The sequence below is a fragment of the Saccostrea echinata genome, unplaced genomic scaffold (assembly GCF_033153115.1).
Source record: "Saccostrea echinata isolate AGI-Se365-2 ecotype Australia unplaced genomic scaffold, CSIRO_AGI_Sech_v1 ptg000030l, whole genome shotgun sequence".
Lineage (NCBI taxonomy): Eukaryota > Metazoa > Mollusca > Bivalvia > Ostreida > Ostreidae > Saccostrea > Saccostrea echinata.
Genome location: NW_026889779.1, coordinates 3,482,791 through 3,498,716, shown reverse-complemented (window position 1 = coordinate 3,498,716; position 15,926 = coordinate 3,482,791). Strand labels below are relative to the sequence as shown.

The 15,926-nt window shown below is 33.5% G+C and overlaps 2 protein-coding genes across 4 annotated transcripts; both read right to left on the bottom strand.

The window, feature by feature from the left end:
- LOC133196221 (uncharacterized) lies at nt 1–2,412 on the bottom strand. Of its 3 annotated transcripts, none has more exons than XM_061332134.1 (2): nt 858–1,119; nt 1–515 (listed from the first exon to the last, which is right to left on the bottom strand). In XM_061332134.1, exons 1-2 carry the CDS (start codon nt 917–919, stop codon nt 128–130), a joined length of 450 nt encoding a protein of 149 aa, XP_061188118.1. In that variant the 5' UTR covers nt 920–1,119; the 3' UTR covers nt 1–127. The 3 variants fall into 3 exon arrangements, 1 of the variants encoding a protein (XP_061188118.1); XR_009722296.1 differs by lacking the exon at nt 858–1,119 and adding an exon at nt 1,981–2,412 and having other exon boundaries at nt 428–515; XR_009722297.1 differs by lacking the exon at nt 858–1,119 and adding an exon at nt 1,977–2,412 and having other exon boundaries at nt 450–515.
- Nucleotides 2,413–3,733: 1,321 nt separating this feature from the next.
- LOC133196112 (neuronal acetylcholine receptor subunit alpha-7-like) lies at nt 3,734–14,902 on the bottom strand. Its single transcript, XM_061332051.1, has 8 exons — nt 14,699–14,902; nt 9,370–9,414; nt 9,151–9,260; nt 8,830–8,891; nt 5,946–6,114; nt 4,891–5,110; nt 4,634–4,730; nt 3,734–4,486 (listed from the first exon to the last, which is right to left on the bottom strand). The coding sequence occupies exons 1-8, from the start codon at nt 14,900–14,902 to the stop codon at nt 4,044–4,046; spliced, it is 1,350 nt and encodes a 449-aa protein (XP_061188035.1). The 3' UTR covers nt 3,734–4,043.
- Between the last annotated feature and the right edge of the window lie 1,024 nt (nt 14,903–15,926).

Here is a 15,926-nt window from a genome sequence, read left to right as displayed (position 1 = left end):
TAATCATTTATTATATACAGGGTATTTTCATATGAATAAACTTTAATACTGTTCCATGTAGTGAAAGACACAGTCATTATAAAGGAGAAAAAAAACACTCGTTGTCACGTAATATACGTAGGTAAGTTTATTTTCTGAAAGAGGTTTTGACACTTCCGTCCCTATTCCATAGATGGGACTGGTAATCACTCCAGAGAGCCAGATTTTTCCAACTGTAAAATCGGTAATCCACGTACGAGTCACTTTTATAGAAGCGGCCTCGCTTTGCTCTACTAGATAGAGTCTCTGCTCTCATTCGATTGACGATGCTAGGAAGCTTTGTGAACGACAGTTTCTGGTGAATGACAAACTGAGATGGGTATCCACCGGAAGTATCTTGTCTACCATTAAAGATGATTTTTGCACCTCCGTTTGACGTGACAACTTTGTTCTGAGCTACCTGAGGGGGCGTGGTTTGCACATTCGGAATAGATGGCGCTTTTGCTACTGTGGCTGCCATTCTGAATTTTGCGTCTCTGAAATACAGATAGTTTGTCAGTAAGTCACTATTGATGTATTGTGAAAAAATGTTGATTTGCGGGTGTAGACGTACAGGTGTAATGAGATTATAAATGAGCAATAAGTATACACTCTCAAGAGATACCTAGGTGAAATGTTCGAAACGTATTAATATACATCATATATGCATATGAGTTTTACACCTTAACTTTTCGTCTCAGGTAAGAGACGGCATTTATAAATTTGTAAAAAAGATACTGGTACATACAGCCATGTACATTAAGGACATAAACACTTTCCATTATTTACTTGGCAAGGAAATAAAAGTCCTTTCTTTCTTAGCGTTTGCAACTACATACCTTCCAGTATAAATTCTTTTAAAATCACTTAAGGAGAGGCGGGGTAAATGAAAATTGTCCATGAAATGAATTTTCTCAATTTCAAACTGCTCGTTTCCATGTGTTTGCACTAGGTAATTGGCATGACCTAGCAGTTCCAATTTTTGTTGGGAACATAGGTTCTATCTCACCTACATCTCAATTTAGCGTTGATCAGATGGAAAGCCATACAGGTTAAGTGTTTCAAAGACCATGTTAAATCGCTGAATTGAAGACCGTCTAAATACTGGGGAATTTAAGGACCATTGCAGACATAACGCATTGATTGCACTGCATACAATATATGCTGATTGCAGTATCGAAACACTGAGACCAGAGTGATAATTTTGCTTGCATCCAGACCTGTATTGTAAAACTAAAAAGAACTGCTTCTTGTGTTTTGTAACCCAAATCATATTAGATTTAGTCTTTAATCAAGCTATCAAATGAAAGTACTTTAAAAATGAATTTATACTGAAAAAGACGCCTTTCTTCGATAGAAGCAAACAATGAATGTTAATCTTAGAAATGGATCACCTCTCATTTGGTTTTTATTACACAAACTTGCCAGATAATCTTTGGGAGTATATATTGTGTCATTTGCTGTCGTCTACGAAGCATGACAGGCATATATAAAGTGTGTTTGACAGTTTTAAATGGTTCACAATCGACACATATAATCAAGCATTGTTTTTATCAACTATACAATGTAGGTCGATGTCTAGGCTTCTAAGGTGTTTGTAACCTTAACACAACGCTGTGTTTTAAGTTTTGATTTTTTCATCAAACTCCCTCTTGTTTGCCATTTTCTGTTGTTGTTTTTTTTTCATGTTAGACTATGGTTATGTAATTAGTTTAACTTTATTCATCTTAGATATTTGATATACCGCAAGAATTATTTACAACATGCATATGAATTGTACATGTAAAGAAGAATATAGATGTTCTAACATGAAAATGAAGAAAAAATGCTCTTTTACCTGGAAAAGAACTTTCTAAATATTACATAGACTACGTTTTTGTCGAAAAGATGCCCTTTCTTTTTTATGTCTATAAAATTTGATAAAAATAACAAAAACTAATATAGAACAGAAAACTTACTTACGTTTTCGTGTAAAAATATCTATATCATAACAGATTTAATCTTATGTGTTCACTCCAATACACAATCCCAACAATCCAATGTCTTAAAAACATGTATGTTTTCAATCACTGGATTAATATTTGAAAAGGAAAGCGGATTATTGCTTAGTCTGTTACACGAACGTGCAACCGGGTCGGCGTGCTTAGTAACCAAGTATGTAATTTTGTTTTTGATGTCTTCGCCAGTTAATGCACATGCAAAAACCTTTATGCATTTGTAAACTTTATTGAATACATAAGAATTTCATTAAACCTAGTTTTCCGAGGCCACTGACGCACTTTGTATATGTTTTGTGTCGTGTAAATACAAATTAGACACTTTGCCACCGCTGTGTTTGAAAAATTAAACTATCAAGATCGCATAAGCGACACTTACAAAGGACGAGAAGCTATCTTTGACAGATTAGGCTAATTCAAAAGACTCGGGTATTTTTTAACCAACAATTATTTGCTTTTTTATCTCAACAATTAATTATTTCGAAAGATTCCGGACTTCTTTATATTTAAAGTCGTAAATATAAATGGTCCAATCGATAAGTTACCCTGATTAACATGCGTGGACTTTTAGAAAATAACAAAAGAACAAATTACATAATTTTTGAATTCTTCGTACTTATCCGAATGAGATTAAAATAATTTGTATAAAAGCTTTGATTGCTTAAAAATGATTCTACAGTCTATTATAAACTAGAAATGGATATTTAACGTTCCGGAATGGTAGATTTAATAATTAATTATTAAGCAGAAATAATTTAAAGGTTTGAATGGAATGTGTTGCATTTAATTCCAAAACCAATATCTTTGCCAATAGAATGCAGTGTTCATGTACAAATCACAAGGGATACCACTTAAAGGAGGTCAATGTATCTTCCAATTCTCAATTAATATCAAAAACTTTTCATTAAGGATGTAGAATTAATATAGTAACATATCGAATCTAATCCATGAAGTTCAGCAATGTAAATATTTATTCAAAACTAACAATTTAATAATTAAGCAGTCATATACACTGGAAGATACGGAGTGCATCCTCATTCTTTTATCTTGAATGGTTAGTCTGATGTGGCGAATTTTTATTTCGCAATATATTTTTATATATATATATATATATCTCTCCAGGAATTCAATAACGGAGGGGGGGGGGGGGGGCAGTAGAAGGCAGGGCGTCTGGGAACAGGGCAAAGCCCTGGTGAGGGTCCCGGAAGCTGACGAATTCTTACAAATAAGTATTGCATAATTTCTCATTTGTATTGTATAATTTTCCTTTTGTATTGTATACTTTTCCATATGTATTGTAAAATTATACAATATAAATGAGAAATTATACAATACAAAATTATGCAATTCAATGGAAAATTATACAATACAAATGAAAAATTATAGAATACAAATGGAAAATTATAAAATACAAATAAACATTATACAATACAAATGGAAAATTATACAATGGAAATGGAAAATTATAGAATATAAATGGAAAATTATACTATACAAATGGAAAAGATCTAATATTACAACGTTTGACATGCCATAGGACTGGTAGATCTATTTTATTTACAGCATGCATTACTAGCGTCGAAATTGCAAAACAATAAATAGAGAGACGCGTCCTAAAGTGGCAACATCGTTTATTGAACCTGAGAAATCACCTATCACTTGTTTTTCATATTGTTTGTTTGACCTTCAAACCAGACAAAAACTGTCAGAGGAAAATATGTAGACTACATGTATGTATTTCATTCTTATCAACAGTTCCAACACCTTTTGTTAAAAAAGATGTTTCTACATTTGAAGCAGTTTTCACAAATGGAATAATTTAACTCGATAAGAGTTTCTCTGCTTAACCCGTTCAACAGCTGTCCAACGCTTTACATTATTACAATGATGAAGATTCATATTAAAATGAAATATCTTATTATAAGAGACAATTACTCGAATAGACACACAAATAGATGGACGATTAGATTTATAAGTGTATCTTCTGTTGGTATTTAGTATGTGGAGATGAATACACGTGTATATCACTTAAAGTTGATTTATAAGTCTCTGTGCATTAGCCGTTCCACCTATCATTAGAACCACAATAAAAACTATGGTTTCCATGGTGATTAAAATAAATGTCACATAGAAAAAGAGAACATCCAGTTTTCTAGCGGCATCATTCCAGGAAAACCTCCCAGGCTTTTTGATGGAACCCGAATCCTCTTTCCCTGTTACGTCAACATCTTCAACGGTCATATTAACCTCTGGAATCCCCGCATCATTATTACACGAGGTCTTGTTCCTGCTCGGTTTTAAGCAGTAGCTACATTTTTTCAAACAGTCGAATGGAAACAGATCGTTCCTTATAAGTTTTTTGACCCATTTTGGTAGAGGCTTTGAATCGTCCTGGAAATTGACAGACATGACTAAGACAGACAGAATGCAGGACACAACACTGAAGCATAAGGTGATGGCCAGGTACACAGCTGAAAAAAAACGATAGTCAGGTAATCTAAATACCAGCTTATTATGATCACTAATGTGAAGCTTGTTCAGATATGTATTTCAAAAACCGTAGTTGGAAAGAAATCTTGTGCTTGATTTTTCGTAAAAAAGTTTTAAAATATACTTACATATAATTGAAACATCGATAGAAGTTGATGGAATTTTATCCGTTATGATTGTTAGTAACACGGCTAAAGATAAAAGTACCGTAAGGATAAATCCAATCTGCAACAATAAAATGACACAAATAGGAGTTAGCAGGTATGTGGAACACATGGGTATCAAGATGTTAACATGAATTTGGAAAGTTTTTAAAGCGTATCTTATGGATTAAATGAACACTTTTAAATTAGTTATAAATCAGATTAATTTCACCCAAATATACTTTTTCTCCAGATTCCACTGGCAGGAGAAAAACAATTGTATTGAGATAGGACAATAGGAACACTGGTAACAAAATGCCTGTGACGTAGTATGCCGTCCTTCTCTGCACCACTAATGTGAACACAATTTCCCAGTGTTTCGTCATCACGCCGTCTGCTCGCAATTCCGTCAATTGGTTTTTCTTGACGTTTGTGTGCAGCAAATGCCACTCACCGTTAGGTCTGTGAAACATAGAATAATATTTGTTTAAGATTGGAACACTGCATGTCGATTGATTTCTTGTTCTTGATTTTTGTGAGTAATTTAATGGTAAAAGTGCAAAGAATAAAACTTTGGAGAACAATATTTTTAAATATGCGACATATTTCTCACGTCAAATACTGTAAAAATGGATAACAACTTTTTATCTCTCACGCATTTTATATCAGAAATTATTCGTTATTATAAAACAGGAAAAGAAGCAAATTTTTTAAGCATTTTTTGTTAATTAAATTAAAAAACATGTTTCATATACAGTGTATTTTGAGGTTATCGTTGGAGATAGACATGTACACATTCAACCTTAATATAATAGTGTAAAGATCTGGTGAATTTTTATAACTACAGTAAGAAAAAATGACATTCAAGGATATAAGAATTGAGGCCAAAAATAGTATCTATGTAATTGATACCAAATGTGTTAAGCGTGGCGCAGTGATTAGAGCGTTTGTTTTAGAGTCGCGATGTAAGGAGTTGATCCTTACGTCGCGTGTTCGAATCCACTGCGGGACGTTGAGACCGTCCTTTGGATGAGACCGTATTAACCGAGGTCACGTGTCGCAGTAGGTGCTGCCACGAAAAATATCTTTCACTGCTCAATGGCCCTAAGTGCCGAGTATAGGACAAATTTTGCAGCCCTCCACCAGCAAGGGGTGGCGTCTCCATATGAATAAAAAATTATCGAGAGGGACGTTTAACAACAAACAAACAAAACTGATAAATGATTTTTGAGGTTTAAGCCATGCATTGGTCAATTTTATGATGAACATGTTGCCACAAAATGTTGATATTACATACTCCAAACCCTCCGTGATAATTTCTGAATTTGCTGGTTGAAGTTCAATTTCGTCGGTTGTATAACCCCAGCTTGTTAGCTTGATTTCACATAGCTGAGTATCAAAAGGGTAGAACGTGATATCGACATTGCAATGGGTGGTGAACATCCGGGGTTGTTCCCACTCTACCTCTCCAGCCCAGGTAGCACAAAACGTTTTCATAACATTTTATTCCCGTTGTAATGATGTTATCTGAAAACATTTTTAATAAAACGTTTATAAAATGTTTTTAAAACGTTTAATTTTGGTTGTAAAGACGTTATCAGAAAACGTTCTTAACAATCATTTTAAAAATGTTTTTCATAACATTTTGTTAGTGTTGCAAGGAGGTTTTCAGAAAACATTTAGCATTTAACATAAATCTCTATAATGATAAAATATCATTTAGCTATACATTAAATACATGATTGAAAAAAAATCATACCTTGTGTAATAATTATTATAAATTTCATGAAATACAAATGTGACCAGACAACATGAATACAAGATTGTCTTAAAATGTTTGCAAAACATTGTAAAAACGTTACAGAAATACCAACTCCAAGCATCAGAAGTTTTTTTAATTATTAAGTGTAAGACGTTATATGTATATATATATATATATATATATATAAAACTTCTATTCTCTTATAAATAGCTCCAAAGTGTGAGTTATGATTGATTTTGAGTCGTGGTAATAAAATTAAAACAACAACAACAACACGAATGTGTTCATATTTATCTCTTATACCATTGTAAAAAGTATTTATATATATAACAAGGAGAGTTAAAAAAAATTCTGAAAAATTATTTGTTCAACAAAGTTCCTGAATTAAATAATTCAGTGGAGTCATTTATTTGTGCTATGGGAGTTAAGTTCCCCCTTCGATAATGTGTTTATCGAGAGTTAATTGAGTGACACAGCGGGATGCCATGGCCAGGACTGATGCAGCCGATCCTTGTTGCAAACTATGTCCATGTGATCTATATAGGTCAACAGAATCACAGTTTTGAAAAACCCGGCGGCATTCTTGTAAGACAAAGAAAAGGAATAGGGGAATATCTTACAAATGTCAACGTATGGTATGTTAAATTTTAAATAGTATTCATATTGTATATTTAGCAATCATATTGTAGCTGTAAATACATATGTATTTAGAATCTTAGATCTTTCATTCTCATAGACTTAGGTGTATATATGTTTGTTGAGTTGGATTTAAGTTCATTTGCATTTGAATTAGGCGGGCGATTTATTGTTTGAAAACTTGAGTTTATTTACATATATTAAAAATGTGTGACGAGGTTTAAAACATAATTAAAACATAGTTGGGAATAGGAATGGGTGTGGGAGGGGGTCTTAACAAGACAGGGTTAGATAATCCTTAAGAGATGTAAAATGATTTGTTAGATTTGTTTATGTATTACAGAATACAATGCCACGTTAAACATGTTAAACCTATTTTCTTTTGGAAGGGAAAGGAGAGGAATTAATTAATCAATCTCAGGCTTGATTATATATTTGCTAGCAATCAAAGATTTCGAAATCCACATTCTTCATGATAAAATATAACACTCATTTTAGTGAATGTAATTGTTTCCATGCAGGTTGGAGATATAAGGAGGACAATGATACAAACAAATGGCACGGGTCAGTTCACTGAGACTGGAGAGAGGGTTGAAAAGTGCACTCTTTTAAAGAATTATTAAAAGTAAGTTTTTCACCATTAATGCTAAGAAAATGCATGAAGATTCAGTTAACATATCAACTTATAAATCATTGGAAAATGTATAGAGCAAAAGGAAAATGATCTAAATACCAGTAATGCTGTGTTGTTTTCATTTAACTATTAAACATAGGCGTCGGAACCGGGGAGTCTAGGGAGGGGCTTAGCCCCCCCCCCACTTTTTTTGCAAATATAGACATAATAGAGTTAGTGAAAATTCGGGCTTACCCCGTTTTTGTTGGTTTACCCCCCCCCCCCCCCACTTTTAATTTGCTTTCGACGCCTTCGTTCAATATGCTTATACATTCACTTATAATGAATTTCACATTACATTTTAATAGCTGCTGCTTACAAGGCTTACAAAGCATCAAAGACAATCTCTTACGATTTAATGAGATGTGGGACGAAGAGGTTTGATTTATACCTTCCTGTAGGAATTTATTAAATATGATAAGGTATGTTTGACGTTGGTTATCAGAAATATATAGATATATTTACACATGTAAATTTTTGTTTATTAATACAACTGTATACCAAAACATACTTTTTCTGTGATTATCTGATTTTTATATACTAGTATGTGTAGTTTGTTAGATGCCCTAATACATGGATATGTTTAACTAAAAAGAAATGTACGAGTATGAATGGGTAATCATTTAGTCAAAGTTTTATGTCCAAATTTTTGTTTTTCAGATGAAAATAGAGAAGTCCAAGTGTACAACAGATTAATTTCTAATGGAATAAGGATGCTGTGATCTTTACGTATTTCAAACAGTACAAATTTCATTTGAAGGAAGACTGTAATTTTATTGTGCAGGTGTTAAAAAAACAGTGTTTAGGCAACATTAATGAATGGATTTAAATTTATTAAATTATAAGAAATATATTGTTTATTATGTTGTAAAATTGATTTTTTTAAATGTTTTAAAAACATTCTAAGAAATGTTCTCAAAACGTTTTTAAAAATGTTTTCCAAACGTTTTTAAAAATGTTTTTAAAACATTACAATACAACGTTTTTGCAAAACGTTATAATAACGTTTAAAAAACCACACAAAATAACGTTGTAATAACGTTTTTAAAAATGTTTTCATAACATTTTCATAACGTTTTTATAACGTTTTAATAACGTTGTTGTGCTAACTGGGAGTATAAGTGACTCGGTACAAAAGATTAGAATCCGAGATAATGTTTAGGTCAGAAACCCTGTATTTAAGAGAAATCGCATATAAAATTCAAATACATGTAAAAAAAAAAAGATCTTCCTTCATTTCAAGATATGATGAAAATACTTGAACCTTTTTTTTAGATTACAAAATTGTACAAAATGGCATTGGAAATTCATGTTTATCAGAAATATTACCATGTTTTTCGGAATTTTTAAATGTATGCATGCTGATCAAAAATATCTTTTGACGTTTTGAAAGATAGGAAAATTAGAAAGGAAAATAAAGTTGAAACTAACGAGTTATCTATGAAGAAAACAGGCCGCCACACCTCACTCTCGTCTGCGAAGATATCTGTTATGTTTGGGTATTTAGAAACATTCCAGGCCAACCTGTGATCTTCCCAACTCTGAATGTAACACAGTGTTACTTTTAGTGAAAGTATTCGGAGTAAATTTTAAGCTATTTTGGAAAGAGTAAAATTATTCTGTGCAGATATTTTCTCAAAACAGACCTACCGCCTCTATCCAGCCTGTCGTTGATAAAACCTGGTTCTTTATATCCTAAAAATTAAGACTTTTCAAATTATTATACATGTGGAATTTTATATTTTTTCTGCTTTGTCATGTAATCTAAAGGTCCTTTTAACTTATCTTTTCTACAACATAATATAATAAACTTACTTTCCACGAATCATTTCAGTGGTAATTAAGTAAGTTCGTAATTAAAATAATTTAATTTCAATTCATTGGTTATTAAGTAGATTTAGTTCCTTGTTGCTTTGACATATATTTTATTGACAACATCAAAAGGACTGGAAACAAGTTCTTATAACTAAATAATGCCTCTCCTTATTATCGGCCGCAGCAGAGGCCGATCTAATTGTGTGCACATGGGGAAATGAGACGTTACTCCTCTATTTCTATATAAGTTCAGTAAAATAATTTTTTAATGATAACATGTATAAAATCATGAATAAAATATGTTTAAAACCTTGCTTTAAACAAAATTTTAATTGTTGTTATTATGTTTCAATTGCATTTTCATTTCTTAATTTATGATGATATAAAAAGAGTTTACAATAGGTCCTCCCTGAATATACAATCACAACTTTTAGGTCTTTCCGGCAAGCGGAAAATTGTGTTTTTCTGAGCTTACCGGGAAGACTCGAGAAGATGCGAATGCTGAAAATAATAGAACTACATCTTCCTTTCGATGACAATGAATTCTTATCATTAATCACTGACTTTATTACATCGATGAATCAGTTTGATGAACAAATTTCCATTTATTTATTTTATTTTATTATTTATATATTTATTTATTTGCTTTGAAGACAGTCTGAAATAAAAATGATCACTCAGTTTTGAATATCTTGCGCTCTCCTTGGATGCTGAGTTGTGAATGTACTTTTGAATTTTGTTTGCGGCCGATTTGATGCTTTGCTGTATTATATACACTTATCCACTGGTTGAGAGTGGGATAGCTCTTTTATCAAACCCACATCGTGAACAAATTCTCGAGGGCTTGCATGAAATACGAAGATAATGAAGAGTATTCAAGCTCAAAGTCCATTTAGACAATACAAATCGGAAGCAGAGCAAAGACGGACCTCCAAAAACATCAGAAGTGGGATCAGGTGCCATGGAGGAGTGAGCATTCCCTGCCGACTGGTCACATCCGCCGTACGTGTGCTTCTTGTCATGATCGGGGAAAAGTCGTACATTTTGATATTATTGATTTTGTTAAAATTTTGTGATTTCAAATTTTTTTAAAGTTCCTTGGAGTTTTTAAGTATCAACATCTGATTTACACCAATTCTCAAACATACTGTTGTAAAGTACTCGTGAAGTTTCCCCTTCACTGCTGTAAATATTTTAGTGAGGAGTAAAGAAAGGGGCTGGATATAGAACATTTACTGGAACCCGCTATATATCTTTGTTTGTAAGGAGTTTTATGGAGTTTCGGAATCCAGTAAAGGTATGGTAATTCAAATTCATTTTGATTGTTGGGAATATTAAAAATATTTTTTTGAAAATTTTTATCTTAGAAATGAAGCAGGTAATTTGTAATGTTTCTTTGAAGAAAGAGCTATCCCACTCACCACAAGTGATCGTTTTTTTATGCTGATGTATATCATAATTTCTGAGGGTTGGGTTACATGATGCTACAAATTCATAGGCAAAACATGAAAATAGCTTTGCAAGACGTAAAATTTTCAGACTATAAATAGAAAAATAGTTATTTCACTTTCTTAACTTTACATAGGAAATGTTTTAACAGAAGTATAATAACACATATTGTTATACCTTTGAAAATTGGTTCTTATTTAATTCTGTACGAACACAAGATGTGTTCGTGAAACACTGATGCCCCCGTATGGCAGCCCGTACGTTCCTTTCAGAGGAATACACCTCTGAAAGATGAAAGCCTTAGTACCAGCCATTCAAAGGTTATGACCAAGGTTAAAGTTTTTCAAAATAGGTTGATCTCCAAGGTCAAAATTAATAGTGCAAACGGGAAGGTCTTGTCACAAGGAATATACATGTGAAATATAAAAGCCCTAGCACCAACCATTTAAAAGCTATGGCGAGGTTGAAGTTTTTCAAAATTAGGTTAAACTCCAAGGTCAAGAATAAAAGGTCACAACTATTGGTATCTTGGGGAAGGACTTATCACAAGAAATACAAATTTGAAATATGAAAGCCCTAGCACCAACTCTTCAAAAGTTATGACCGAGGCCTAACGGCCTCAGGCAAACAGTTTGGTTCTTGGGTCCGACAAAACCATGTTGCCCTCGAACCCAGTCAATAAATGTATAATAAACCCCGAGGTATATCTTTGCTAGACGAGAAAATTTCAGATTATAAAAAAAATTATTTTACCCTCTTAACTTTATATAGGAAATGTTTTAACATAAGTATTGTCATGGATTATCCGCGAGTTCATGTAACGTTAACTTTGTTGTGACGTCATAATACTTTCGTTTGTTTCTATAGATAATAACAAGTCTCAAATAAACCACTATACGATCAAGACGTCTTTCATTTCATTCCACAACATTTTGGTGCCGTGACCGACGGAATTCTAGGTAGTACATACAATGGAAGGAAGACTAAAAGCTATACGAGCCGGCAACAGATCAGCAGTTACAAAGCTATTTGGACGGTTTTTGGACTTGAAGGAAAATTCAGCCAGTGAAGAAATTACCGACGAAATCAACATAATTAGAAAGTCTCTCGCGCTGAAAAGGCAGACCCTACAAGAATTGAATGACATCATATTGGATACCCTATCTGAAGAAGACATCGAAACAGAAATCGCAAATACAGATGAGTACATGTATGAATTAGACTGTAAAATTAGGCAAACTGAAAAATTTACAGAAAAAATTCCATGTAAAACTTTGAATGCCAATGCTGAGTGTTTTACACCCGCCACAGAAATTTATGATAATAACGTTAACACGTCAGCTACAATTAACTCAAGTGAAACGGCTTGTGAGAATATTTTGAACAATGTTCCTGCCACTGATCTCAATGCACAAAGTAGCCAGGAAAATGTTTTGTCATTAACATCCCAACACGCCAGTAATAATCACCGATTACCAAAGTTAGATCTTCCGCATTTTTACGGAGATGTATTAGAATGGAATACATTTTGGGATTCTTACGAATCAACGATTCATTGCAATCATACTTTGACGCCAATTCAAAAGTTTAGCTATCTCAAAGCTCAATTACGCGACACAGCAGCACAAACAATAGCAGGATTTGCGCTTACAAATGCTAATTACGAAACGGCAATAGACTTGCTCAAAGAACGATTTGGTCAGCCACAGAAAATTATTAACGCTCATATGAGAGCACTCATCGAACTTCCTGCCCCCATAAATGACGCCATTAGTTTAAGAAATTATGGAGACTTCTTGGAATCTCATGTCAGGAGTTTAGAGTGTCTAGGACAAAGACAAGAGATGTTTGGAGCATTACTTATTCCAGTCATAATCAACAAGCTACCAACTGAAATTAGGAAAAACATTGCACGTGAGTACGATGGTGACAACATTTCACTACAAAATCTTCGTAAAGCTATCAGCAAAGAAGTCAAAATCCTTGAATCAGGCCAGATTGAAAACGGCGATGGATTTCACGCAACAGCAATGTTTCTTACCGGAGCCTCAAAGAAACAACGCAACGTTCATTATTCACATAACCAGAAAACGAGAGAGTCAACTCCTCATGTTGAAACAACAGAGATGAAGAGCCGCCCATGCATTTATTGTTGCACAGAGAATCATTTTCCAGGGGATTGTAAGAAAGTTACAGACGTAAGTGCAAGATTTGACATCTTAAAACGGAAGAAATTATGTTTCAACTGCTTGGGAAACCACCGCGCCTCAGATTGTAAATCCCGCAACAGGTGTAAAAAGTGTCAGAAAAAACACCACACAAGTATATGCAACATGAAACTAACGAGGGACAGAGACGAGCCCACCAAATCAACAAGTGTCAATATCGTAGAAACGAGTAAGAAGCCAGAAACCACAGTACTGAACGTTGAACATCGACCTACAAGTGTTTTACTGAATACAGCTAGGCCTATCTCTTCGATAAGTCGGACCATGGACTCCATGCTAGAAGAACGTAACAAGTTGACTAACGAGATACAAAAATTAAAATCAGAGCTGAAGACACAGACACAAAGGAGGAACGCGTTGGAGCATGAGAATGCCACCCTGATAGAGAGAGTGTCACAATTCGACCAACAAAAGGATTTTCAGACTCGTGTAGAGAATGTGATGAAGGAAATGATGGAACAGAAAAATAAACTGGCGTACGAAAACGGACGTCTGCATAAGGAGATTCAGGAATTAAGGGGCCAAGTTGACATACTGAAAACCGCCACCTCTGACTCGGAGCATCTCAAGGCTAAAAACAACAGTCTTCAATCACGATGTGATTACACTCGAAGGGAAATAAGTGATCTAAAGATCAACGTACAAAGATTGGAAAATCAGCTGCAAACTTTACAGGGCTCCATAGATAGCAGGGAGAGAGATTACACGTTCGCCGTAAAGACTCGTGATGAGGAACTAAGGGAGAAAACTCAGCTGATAGAAAAACTTAAAGTGGCCGAGGAGAAGGAAAAAGATAAGTCACAGAAAAAGAATCTCAGGGACATGGCAGAGATAAAGAAACAAAACAACAACCTACAGACTCGGAACATGGAGCTGGAGAAAGCTAACACAGAAATACGTCACAAAGACTCGGAAACTGAGACTCTGATACAAAACCTGAAATATAAAGTGTCTGAACAGAAGAGGATCGAGTATCAAAAACAAAAGCCAAAGAAAGAATCCATGAATGGACTTCTTAATTTAATGATTATGAACTTGCTTTTTATTTCAATGGAACTGTTAATTTAATATGAGCTTTTTAAAATTTTACTATTCATTTTGGTGCCCGGAGTGTCATGGATTATCCGCGAGTTCATGTAACGTTAACTTTGTTGTGACGTCATAATACTTTCATTTGTTTCTATAGATAATAACAAGTCTCAAATAAACCACTATACGATCAAGACGTCTTTCATTTCATTCCACAACAAGTATAATAAATTACAGAATGTCAGGCAAATTAAAGAAAAATAATACAATTAATACCTTGTTTAAAGGATACTATGTATGTATTGTTGAAATTATGGGGCTTTATTTGAATATTAAATAATCTTATTTTATCTTGTAGAAAATCATATAGAAAAAAAGTAGAAACAAGTATTTAAAAATAAGAATGAGAGCTAACAGACAATATTCTTATAAACTCGTGATATAAAAATGTTCCATACCATAAAGTTGATGGTGATAAGGTTCAGAGCCACACTGACATTTGTAGTCTGAGACGGACGGACCAGTCTGTCATAGCTGGTGCCGAGGACCCCATTCTTCCTTATTGTCTGAACATCAGAAGAACTCCAAGACGACGAAAAGGAAACCCAGATAACCAAAACAAAGGACAAAAACAATTGTCTTATTCCAATACTTATAGACATTTTAGAAGTTTATCGGGTTTGCAACTTCGGAGCTTCGGGAAATCCACAATGTGCGAGTAATAGATTTAAATATATAGCACTCACTCTCTATTGATCGCTAGTCGAGCTATGCTTTATGCAAATGCAGTAAATTGATTTGATAGGAAATAATATACCATTGGTCTTAAAGTTTTTTTTTCGTAAAAAGGGCAACGATGTGTATCCTGAACTTTCAGCCTTTTATTTTTGTTTTTGCTTGTTTAACTAGACGTGCAAAGGAATGATGCAAACTGATATACCTCTGGTGTCTGTTTCTTATCTTGACGGTTTTATAAAAGTGGGGATAAAAGATTTCATCTTATTTTAATAATAATAATGTCTGTTCATTTAATTGTATTGCTTATACTAAGTGTGTTTCTTTCCTCTACGTATTAAAGCTACAAGACCCAATTTAGTTTGTAACGATCATATTCTCTTATTTGAAAAAAGAGAGAGAAAAGATAAAGCACGTTGATTTTTAATTATTGTTTGTTTAAACTTAAATAGGAAATTTATATCGTACCTCTCACAAAAGAGGGAGTTATTATCTTGCAATTGATTTCTATGTCTAGTTAATTAGATAGCAGCATAAATCTGATTTAGCGAGCAATTCCCGAAAGATTAATGAGTTGGGCATGGTCTAGCAAATGACTTTTAACATCTACCCAATAGTTTAAGCTTCCTACTCAATAACCTATCCAATACCAATCATCATTAGAGAATCGTTAATTAATAGCAAGGTAGGACAGAAATACTTTTAAATTAATTAAAGCTAAATGTGAATTCAATTTTTGATGAATACCCAAATGAATTCGTAGGTAAATGACAGGTTATACATCCCATTGAAAACTAACTCCACAATATGAAAAAAAAAAAAGAAAAACCTTTGCGATGTTTCTTCACCGGTCAGAAAAAAATCTGATGAATTTCGGCTCTGCAGCTTAACACATTTAATGATATAGTTAGGACTGGAATTCGTTTACAATAGCTGTCATCCTAAGATTGA

What these genes read in the sequence shown, in the direction of transcription:
- LOC133196221 (XM_061332134.1), bottom strand. Translation starts at nt 919, where the DNA reads ATGGACAATTTTCATTTACCCCGCCTCTCCTTAAGTGATTTTAAAAGA. An exon ending in AAAAGAATTTATACTGGAAG is followed by an intron (nt 516 to 857) that starts GTATGTAGTTGC and finishes TCTGTATTTCAG; the next exon opens with AGACGCAAAATTCAGAATGG.
- LOC133196112 (XM_061332051.1), bottom strand. Translation starts at nt 14,902, where the DNA reads ATGTCTATAAGTATTGGAATAAGACAATTGTTTTTGTCCTTTGTTTTG. An exon ending in CGACAGGCTGGATAGAGGCG is followed by an intron (nt 9,261 to 9,369) that starts GTAGGTCTGTTT and finishes TGTTACATTCAG; the next exon opens with AGTTGGGAAGATCACAGGTT. An exon ending in GTTTTCTTCATAGATAACTC is followed by an intron (nt 8,892 to 9,150) that starts GTTAGTTTCAAC and finishes TCTTAAATACAG; the next exon opens with GGTTTCTGACCTAAACATTA.